We start from the raw sequence: 11,343 nt of genomic DNA, 5'->3' as shown, positions 1-11,343 counted from the left end.
ATGAAAGTGCAATGGAAGTGAAAGAAATGGAAGTAGTATGAAACAGTCAGATGTTTATTGAGCTGTATCTGGAGCACAGTTTTCATCAGACAAGCAGCATTACACAGAGTTTCAGGCACTGGTGGGTATTCACATACATGAAACAAAATTAGTTGGTCATGTGTGTTGAGTATTTATGTGTCCGTGCATGTCTTTGCTTGCATGTGCTTGAGCATTAGCACATGAAGTGAGACGTGTGCGTGTGGGTGAGAGCACTAGAGTCCTGCCATTTTGTTGCAGAAAAAGTGCATCAATCAGGCATTGGCTTCATAAATCATAGTTTGCGCGTGCATGTGTGCGTGCATGAGTGTGTGTGTGTGTGTGTGTGTGTATGTGTGTGTGTGTGTGTGTGTGTGTGTGTGTGTGTGTGTGTGTGTGTGTGTGTGTGTGTGTGTGTGTGTGTGTATGTGTGTGTGTCTCTGTGTGAAAATGGTCGGGCAGGAGGAAAGGAGGGGTGGAATAATGCATGGAGAGACAGGATGGTGAGGTTAGTTTGAGGGAAGAGGGAGTGGAGAGCGTTTAGCTTTTGGCCTCGCCAGCGGCCACGATCCCGAAGAGAGCCATGAACTTGGCTTTGATGTCCTCGACCAAGGGTCCAGCCTTCTCCTTCAGGCTGTCGAGGTGGGTAGCCATCTGGTTCTGGAGGTCCCCGGTGTTGAGGGCGCCTGAATCATCTTTCATGCCGTTGACCGATTTCACCAGCATTTCCTTGTAGTCCTCCACGTAGGGGGCGGCCAGGGCCCTTAGGGTCTCCAGGCGCTCGGTCAGATTTTTGCGCACACTGTCAACGATGGGAATGAGTTCTTCCTTGGTCTCCTCCACGTTTTGGGCCACCTTGACGCTCCAGTCCTCGATGATGGGGTCCATCTTGATCTTGAGAGCATCCATATTAGACCTGTGCATGGTGGCCATGTCGCTTATGAGGGTCTCCAGCTTAAGGTGGTATTCTTCAAGGAGGCTTTCGATGGCCTTCTTCAGTTTTGCGCGCTTAGGGGTAATATGAGTGCGCAGGTTATCTATATCGGTTGAGATGGCCTGACGAATGCCAGCAGTGACCTCCATGATCTGTAGGGCGAAGGCATTGGTGTAGGGGGCGGCTGAAGCCTGGGCAGCCATGAGCTGCTTCTGTAAGTTGTCCAGGCTCTCAACCACGGCGGTCCTTCGAGAGGGAGGAGAAGGTGGGGGGGAAAGTAAAAACATCAATAGCTTGAACTTTGCCGAGTCACAATCCCAAGTATAAACAGCCCAAATGTGCAAAGGGATTCCTATTAAAGTCCTGTCGTTCCTAGGGCAACTGTCAGTTAATCACGGGAGAAGCCACCGCGTGTCGAGAAGAGCAATTCCGTAGCCTTACTTGTACTGCTTGTACTCTGTGTCATCGAAGTGGTCCAGGCTGCGCATGGCGCTATCCTTCACCTGTTGCAGGAAAACAGCAACACCAGACCTGATGTAGTCCAGCTGGGAGGGGATGTCGGTTGGCACGGCAGCTGGCACGGCAGCAGCCTGAGAGCCTGCAACAGGAAGAGAGAAGCCGAGGTGAGCCGACAGCGGAGATGAGAACTTCATCTGGCTTTGTGAACATATCGTTTCTTTCCATGCAGAGAGCAGTGGTTGCAGTACTCACCGACAGCCAGCAGAAGAGTGAGAGCGAGAGCCACGAACTTCATGATGGTGGTCTGAACAAAAAGGAGATAGGAATTGATCAAATGTATATAGGTTGAAGGAAAGTGAGGTGGTCAGCGACATTGGAGACATTTAGTCTACAAGTTTACCTTGACCACCATTCGAGGACATACAGTATAATACGAAAAACAAGGCATTCAACTACTGAGCTCCTTTAAATCACAATAGACCAGCAGCGCAACGAGACGATGAGGAGAGTGCACGAGAAAATAAATCCTATTGAGAAGCCTAAACACGGACCCTCCTTATTGAACTGCTCCCAATAAGTTCCCCACCGGGCGGCCATCAGCCTATTAACAGAACCTAGAATCGGGGCAGATTAGGCCGGGCTACAGATAGAGTTATGTGAAGGGCTTGGGGAGCTTAGCTCCGGGTCGCTACCTAAAACATAATCTGTGCTTTAAGACGCACGCATGGAATTAACTAAATCAGATATCTGCAGTCAGAGGAGGTGAGTCTCGTCACAAGGTGGTAAGCTTTCAGTTTTGGTCATTTTTGACCCGCCTAACATGAATCCAGAAAATAAACCTGAAAATGATGATGGATGCGGGAGCCAAGTTTACTAAACTAGAACTGTAGCTCTCTTGAGAAAAGCTTCAACAATGCGAGTACAACAATCCAGTATGGCTGCCATCTAAATAATGCATTCATTTACAGTAACTGAATGACAAGAATGATAAAAAATATATATCCTATCCTAAAAGTTACTCTGCTACGTGCACCAAAACTATGGCATAAGGACCTTTGTCTGTTCCCGGTGTGGAGGTAGAGCGGCCGGTCAGCTTACCTGGAGGAGCTGGTACTGCTGAGACTGAACTACTTGGGGGAAGAGCGGGACTTTTTATAGCGGTTCGGGGCGAGGGAAGGGGGGTGGGGGAAGGGGGGTGAGGCCCGGGCGGGGGGAGGGGGGAGGGGGGAGGAGGGAGGAGGGAGAGGAGGGAAGGTGTGCGGACAATGTCTCCGTGGAGGTGGACCTCACCCCCCAGCCACTAGACCTTAGTAGGGGGGCTGAGTTGGAGGGTTCAATGGTCAGCTGCTGGGGAGAGAAAGCACTCGTCTAGCACACCGCAGACCCATCGCAGGGACACGGACACGCACACACACACGCACGCACACACACACACACACACACACACACACACACACACACACGCATAAACCCAGACACATAAAGTCAAATATGTGCATAGGGCATAGGGACCATATGCATGCATGAATACAGACTAGTCTTATAAAAAAGAAAATACATATATAAATTTACATTTAAATTTAAATAAACAAACAACCAAAGGGGTAATATATATATATATATATGTGTGTGTATACATATTATTTAATATAGTAATATAATAATAATGTGAACAGTATGTTAAAAATGTTGGCTCACACACACACACACACACACACATACACACACAACCGTCTCTATACTCAACAAAGCTACATCCCCTGAGGTGAGAATTAACACACAAATCAGTTGGCCGGGACAAAGGCCTTTTTCTCAGAAGGGATGTGAGTCGGGAGTTCAGACAGAAATAATAATAATATAAGTTATTAAACGTATTCACTTAATGTGTACTGAACGCATGACAAGTTGGACTTGGGTGTCACTGTGAACATTATGCTAAGAGCAGAAAGAACAGAATAGAAACGTCAAGAAATTGGGACGTGTTTGTGTGTGTGCACGTGTAAATGTGTGCAGGTGCGGGTGTGTGTGTGTGTGTGCGCGTGTGTGTGTGTGTGTGTGTGTGTGTGTGTGTGTGTGTGTGTGTGTGTGTGTGTGTGTGTGTGTGTGTGTGTGTGTGTGTGTGTGTGTGTGTGTGTGAGGCTTGTTAAGTTGTCAAGTAGGAAAGAAAAAAAAAGAGAAAAGGAAAAGGAAGGAAGAATAGGCCAGCGGGGGAGGGGGGGGGGGGTGTTTGAGGAGAACAAAAGTTGCCCAGAAAAGGTTCCCGGCGTTTTTCGGTGAAGATTGCGTAACGGTCCCTGTGGGTGAGTGGATGATGTTGTAATACGCAAATTGCGGTGTATGCTTTGTACCCCGTGTGGCTTGAAACACGGCTTTGCAAAAAAACCCAAAACAAAACAAAAAAACACCACCACTGCATTACAAAGTAATGCAGTCAAGCTGTGACTGTCCTTTGCTCGGATAGTATCAGTTAATGAAACATTTATTGATAGGAAAGTATAAAGACTTGTGTCTCTGTGAACACTGTATCCTCCCTGGTTCGCTATCTAGTCATATGTTTGCGTTAAGTGAGTGGGTCCGTGGGAGAACTGTTGACAGTGAGTGGGTCCAATAAAAACAAATTAAAAGCAAACATCTCCAGACGAGGACTATAGTGCACAGGTTGATGCAATCCGCTCGGTGTGTAAGGCCATCGTGTTTCAAAGCTCGGCGACGGAGTTGTCCGCCGTTTTCAAATTCCGCTTCAAATACATAAATAATGGGAACGGGCTGGGGTTGCAAGATCAAAAAACTGCAAGGCGGCTCCACTGCCGCCGCCGAAAGTGACGAGCTGTTCGATTTGATTCGGTTCGGTTTTTTGGGATTCGGTTATCGACGGGGCGCTCGGCCAAGAGCAAAGAGTCGAGCCACTCGACTCTTCCGTTTGCTTGATTCAGTCGGCGTGGCACGCCTCGAACGAGTGGCTCTGAGTCGCGAACGGGATTCTCAAGTCAATTAATTGTGTCAAAAGTATTTTTTGGAGGGTGGAATGCAATGTGTTAATCAACCACATTCAATTTGAACGGTACCAAATCCTTTGACCTTTTTTTTTTTTTTGCATGTTGGACTTTTATGCAGTCCTCAATGCTTATTGTCACTTTGTGAACGGAAGGTTGACCGGCTCAGCCGCTTGCCCCGCTCTTCATCTGGAGTGACTCCCAACTCTCGAGTCATTTGTAAGTAAGCATCGTTCGATGCAGATGGATCGTTTTGCGATCGTCTGGGGTCACTCACTATTAGTAGGCCACAAAGCCATAGAACGCAAAGCGCCACGTATTGAAATATTTTACAGGATTGGGACACACTGTTCTCCCCACCGGACGCACAAACATTGCAAAAGAAAATCTGCATTTGATTTAAAAATATATATATTATTATATAATTTATATAAAAAAAATATGTAAAAGGTCAAAGGTGTGTGTATCTGTGACATGTTGTCATCTGTCCTTGTCATGGCTGGACTTTGGAACCCGGGCTCCGGGTTCGTCGAGGAACGGCAATGGGAGTCACAGGAGACAATGCTTTTTGTCACGTCACTTTACTGATTAAATGTAGAATTTTTATTCAATCTTATCCCATGTTATCTTATCCCGTGAAATTAATTTGTAAGCTCACTTTAAATCCGAACACAGCAGGGGGTAAACGATGAGAAATGACGACATGTACCGTGGTACTCATTTTTTACTAAAGAATGTCTGTGCTTTGAGACCCCCCCGGCGCGCCTCAACAATTATTTTTGTGATCAATTGATGTTACATCAACTGCTGTAAAATCTCTCTGTTTGACCGTTAACGTTTCTAGAAACCATTTGTGTTTTCCAGGACGCGGCTACACGAAAGCGCTCTGCAGCCAGCTGAGTGAAGGTTAGCCTGAAACGTTGCAACGCGTGGTTAATGATTGCACGCCCGTTGCGTAATCATTCCTTTGTTTGTGTGTATGATCAATGCACATTTCTCTGAATGATGACCCTCTCTCGATATCCTACAGTGCGGGCCAATGGCTGCCCGCTGGAGTTGCAACATTCCCATACTGTACCTTATGCAAGACTCTGCAGACGCTGGTTTTAGGGTATGTAGAGAGAGACAGGTATAAGGATGTACACTGCTCATGCCAAGCTGTACCAACTCTATCCACTCAATTCCACTCAATTCAAAGGGCTTTATTCACATGGCAGGAGGAAGGGAGGGCAGGAACATGTTAACAAAGTAGGTTTGACTTTGCCAAAGCATGTGGGAAAAAAAAGTTAAAAATACAACATAAAATTAAAAAGGAAAAAGTGTCAAAAAAATTAATTGATTTAAATAAAATCATTATAAGTATGCATATCTATACACACACACACACACACACACACACACACACACACACACACACACACATATATATATATATATATATATATATATATATATATATATATTTATATATATATACAGTATACAGTATATATGAAATGAATAAGAAATATTTCTATATGTAAATGTATATGTACATACACCATGTTTATAATATATATATAAATATATATATATATATATAATATATAAATAAATAAGAAATATTTTATATATAAATGTATGAATACATAATCATATATATTAATAACTGAATGTTGTAATAAATATACAGAGTGGTAATGAAAAATACATTTTGAATATCTATCTATCTATCTGTCTATCTATCTATCTATCTATCTATCTATCTATCTGTCTATCTATCTATCTATCTATCTGTCTATCTATCTGCCTGTCTATCTATCTGTCTATCTCTCTGTCTATTCATCTGTCTGTCTGTCTGTCTGTCTGTCTGTCTGTCTGTCTGTCTGTCTGTCTGTCTGTCTGTCTATCACCTCACTGTCCCCCCATCTTCTCTTTCTTATTCATTACTTGACACGTCTCACATCTCTCTGTCTCTCTCTCTCTCTCTCTCTCCCCGTATCCCCTCTGACATTAACATGCAGAAGTGGGGGGCGGCCGATCGCTCACCTGGTGCCGTCTCATAAACAAACCCCTTTCTCGGATGACACAGACGGAATCGACTCCTGCCATTTGGCATTTTGTCTTGCCATTTGTTGCATTTGTCCAAATTAACGTATGGGTTTCGTCTGTTTCAGCTGGGTAGGAGGTACAATTCAATCTCTCTCACTCTTCATCTCAAAATATGAGAGATACGGACAAGATGTCTCAAATCTGCTTTATTGATTCACAAACCAAAAAAAAATGTATGGATGCTCCACATGAAGGCTATTGAGGAGCACTGCGCAGCGAAGTGTGTGGTGAAAAGTTTTCAAATTACAATTCCAACAAATAAGTAATGGAAATTAGCTTTTGTGTTGCAAGATCAAAATTGCAAGGGTGCACGAAGTCATCCGTACAACGGGGTCTTTTTTTGGTTTATCAATGGGACAGCGGGGTGCGGTGGCATTATTTCATGTTAGATAGTCGGGAAACAACTCAAGTAGAGCACTGACAAGGGCCTTAGATAACAGTGTTCTCCGCGTTGGCTGCTGACCAGGAGTAAAAGTGGGACAGATCTTGTCAGAGGAATGGATCTTATCTCGAGTGGCAACCTTTGAGACCGTTCCCGTTGCACCATCTCGATTCTGCCTCTCCGATGAGAGCCCCAACGTCTAATTTAGGTTGCTGCCCTCATAATGCCTGTTGGAGATAAGTCCCCATCCTCTGTGCCACGCACGGTCGTGCCGTTTTATAACTTCATCATTCAAACCATCAGAGCGTAACAGACTGTAAACTGTTATTTGTCATAAGAGACACAGAGGGCGGGTAAAGGACGCTCCTGAATTATTTGGGACAGGGTTAGGGTCATTCATGGCATCGGAGCGGTAGTATGCGAGCTTGGTACCTTTGTAATCCTTGAGTAAATCATTTATTATAAAGCCGGACTGTATCCACGCTAACATAATTAGCCAGTACTGAAGCAAAACTCCCTTTATTTAAGCAGTTTTATCCCCGGTGAGGCAGCTGTAATGCCTGGAGCTGATAAATATTTAATCGGTAAAAGGGCCATTTTGATCAGGCCCCATATCAGGGTCAAAGGTCAAGTCGTCGCTCCAGCCGCCCCCATGATGGAGTGCTGATCGCAAGCCAGCGGGAGAAGTTATCTCAGCTGCGAGCGACCGACACACACACACGCGCACGCACACACACACACACACGCGTAGTGACGCGCGCACACACACACACACACACACAACACACACACACACACACACACACACACACACACACACACACACACGCACACACGCACACACACACACACATTGAACACTTCAGACAGATACACCCAAGTCTGCTTCACTCCGCTGATGTGATTTTGCAATCTCACATCTGTTGAGGTCACTCCTTCCTTTAAAACAGACATTTGGCTGTGGTGTTATTTAGTGTTACTGCCTGTAACACTAAATAGCCCCCCCGTGGTGGCAAAAAACTCAAAAGAAAAGCCCCGGAAAAAAAAAAAAAGAGGACAGATCACCCCTCCTGCACTCAGATAACCTAAAGCGAGTGCATAGATCCACCAACAACGTGTTACAGCGTCCAGAAAAGCAGGAGGAAAATGAGGACGAAGGGGTAAAACTGGTATGAGTAATTATTAAGAAAGTCTTTGTCTTTGAACCGCGGTGTGCCGCGAGAGCCCAGCAGGCGTGCAGCACTTTGATTCTTTAATTAACTTGAATTCATGGAAATTAACTTTTGTGTTGCGAGGTCAAAATTGTCAGGCCCGTGCTGATTCATCAGTTTTGGCCAGAATACCAATTCTTACTTTATGACCAAAATGGTATTTAACTAAAAACTGGCAGGAAAACAACAAATGAAAACATAAGAACAAGATTGCCCGCTACGAACCGCTTGCGAGTCTTGCATCGCTACGAGTAGGCCATAATAAAAAGAACAGTTCTACATGTTTATGCTGTTTTTGGTGATGAACAGGATAGTTGTGTAAAAAAAAAAAAAGGTAGAAGGGGACTCTTGAACCTCTCTCACCATTCTCTATCATAACGTGCACAACAGACGCCAAATGCCGCCGGACTTTAGGCCCGGATTGGACTAAATACCGCTTCGCGTGAGCCGGATTACTTAGCTATGGTTGGCATGACCACCGCAGACCTGCCCGGGAGCTCCTTTTGGCCATAATAAAGTTGGAATTAATTAACTGTACGAGCTTCCGGATCAAGATTGTCCTCACACGAGTTGTGTTTATCTGCCCTTGCCCTTGGAGAAGTCGTGAAAACGTTATATTTGGTGTGGATAGAAAAAAACGACATTGAAATATAGTTTTTGGAGTTAAAAAAAAAGAAAGAGCAAAAATGTGAAAATTTTACAACCCCCCCCCCCGCCAATAGAAAATAAGCAAAAATCATCCTACTGGCTCGTTACAGCTGAACAGGATACCTTTTTTTATTTTTCTTTGAGTAACTAATATCCATCCCTGAAGGAATGCTCCCAACAGTGTTTATCACCAAAGGAAGACAAATCTAAAACGTCCTGCTGTGCCATGTTTTGTTGTGTTTATGGCTTAGATAGGGCTATGTCTGTCTGTCTATCAGTCTGTCTGTCTGTCAGTCTGTCTATCTATCTATCTATCTATCTATCTATCTATCTATCTATCTATCTATCTATCTATCTATCTATCTATCTATCTATCTATCTATCTATCTATCTATCTATCTATCTATCTATCTGTCTGTCTGTCTGTCTGTCTGTCTGTCTGTCTGTCTGTCTATATTGTTGATCACATAATCATATAGCCTTCATGTTGGTATACCAACAAATTCATTGCAACTGTGAATCGTCCCCTAATAAGTTGTTTGTGTGTGCATGAATGGTGCTGGGTATGCATTCAATTAGTAAGTAAAAATGTAATAATTACAAATTTCCCCTTCAAAAGAAGCTTACCACGCAGTATCTGCTGTTGGGCACCATCAGTAAGTACAACCAAATTTGAAATTAAGTCAAACATACAAAAAAATTATTTGTTCCTACAAAATACATATACTTCTGTATACATTTTGAATTGTTGATACAGAGGTTTCCTGTTTAATTTTAATTTTTTTATTTGGTTATTTATTGTATATTGTATTTCCTTTGTATTTGTTTGTATATTGCAGATTTCTTTCTATTTTCTATTCTTTATTACTTTATATTTGTTATTGCCTTTCATCTCATATAAAATAGTATTCATTTGTATTCCTGCCCTTAAAAAAAGAAAAACAAAACGAAAAACAATCCGTCAATCATTATGAACCTTTTCAACATTGTGTTTCTCATGCCCCGTTAATATAAAATATATGTGGAAAAGGGGCACATGTTTGAGGCAGTGTGTGTGTGGAGAGTGTGTTTTACAGCGTAGGTGTTGGATTGAGCATTAGGGTTCCAAGACCTGTTTGTAGTCCAGCCACTGTTGCCCAAGAGCTGCAGGGGCATTCACCCTGGTTCTCAACCCAACAGCCACCCACCCACACAGTAAAGTCAATACGGAGACGGGGCAGGAAAAGCATTTAACCCGATCAAAACCTATGGTTACCAAACATCTTTGACTGATACCTGAAAGCAACTATCCACTTTTTTTTAACCGCAAGTTAACATTTTCTTTTTCTTTCAGGTACCTTTGTTTATTACAATGTAAATGTGTCCCCGTGCCAGTAAAGCCATTTCATCAACCCCCCCCCCTCACCCAATTCAATTTGATCACTCACTCACCCACTCTCTTTCTCTCTCACACACACACACACACACACACACACAAAACACACACGCACACAACCAACTTGTGCAATATCCGTGCAATACATAGGAATGTTAATGTTGTAGACTCTGCAACAACTTAGTAAGTACATAGTGTTATTTCTGTTCTGTATTTTTGTCGATTTCTGTATATATTGGTTTTTTTTTAAATTTTGTATGATTGTTTCATTTTTATTTGATTGATTTCGGTATGGTTTTATTTTTATTGTTTTCTTTTATGAATTAATGTATTTCATTATATTCCATTTCATATCAAAATTTCACTGTTAAAGTTGTTTTTTTTTTAATGCCAATTGTCTGGAGAGAGAGAAACACACCAATCCTCACCATGACAAATTCCTCGCATGTGGAAACGAACTTGGAGGAATTACACTCAATGCGATCCTGATTCTGATTGTAATTCCTGCTGACAACACGGGAGAGCCACAGAGTTTAAAGTGATTTCTTGAGCCAGGGGGTTTCTTATCATTAACATTCCGCATGCTGTGAGGGGCCAAAGCTGCAAAAGCACACTGCAAAAAGAACACCGTGGGCCGATTTGGATCTCAGTCGCGCCGTTGTCCCGTTTCGCCTCAATTCTGACCTCATGCGGGGGGATTGTGGACCTATTTGGGGAAAACCCCCCCAAATTGTTCGGGGTGAGCTTTATTCCGGAGATTGTAAAAGAGTCTATTATTCTGAAGAGTTTATTCTAAAGAGGTGATAGTACTGTTATGTTAATGTGCACTGTTGTGACTTTATTGTAACGATATTGAAGCCGATCACTTATTGTAATGTGGTGAAAATATTTTGGTGTCCTCCATAATGTGACTGGATAGGTACAAAAAACACCCCAAAAAAACCAAACCGTATTATATCAGAATGTTACATTTGAAATAATGATAGAGGACAAGAGCGTGGCATTTTTTTTAATGAGCTTTTTTTTTTAATTTTAGCTTTTATTCGTGGGTGGAGTTTTTTTTTTTTTTTTTTTTTTAAATACCCGCCAAATTGTACGATCTGAAAATGAAGAATGCACTAAAACGATCTTCTTTATTCTCACATTCTGATTCTCATTTTATTTCTCACCTTTTTTTTTTTTATCGTCTGACTCTTTTCTTTGAAATTTCTCTTTCTTCGTTTATTACACTG

At 42.8% G+C, this 11,343-nt stretch overlaps 1 protein-coding gene across 1 annotated transcript; it reads right to left on the bottom strand.

The window, feature by feature from the left end:
- Nucleotides 1-558: 558 nt before the first annotated feature.
- LOC307234866 (apolipoprotein A-I-like) lies at nucleotides 559-1,823 on the bottom strand (the record flags this gene model as incomplete). The annotated part of the gene is made up of 4 exons (XM_080006731.1): nucleotides 559-1,198; nucleotides 1,394-1,550; nucleotides 1,664-1,715; nucleotides 1,812-1,823. The coding sequence occupies 4 exons, from the start codon at nucleotides 1,821-1,823 to the stop codon at nucleotides 559-561; spliced, it is 861 nt and encodes a 286-aa protein (XP_079862857.1).
- Nucleotides 1,824-11,343: the final 9,520 nt, after the last annotated feature.

Source organism: Zeus faber, assembly GCF_960531495.2.
Source record: "Zeus faber genome assembly, chromosome: 9".
NCBI lineage: Eukaryota > Metazoa > Chordata > Actinopteri > Zeiformes > Zeidae > Zeus > Zeus faber.
This window is presented reverse-complemented; position numbering and strand designations above follow the sequence as displayed.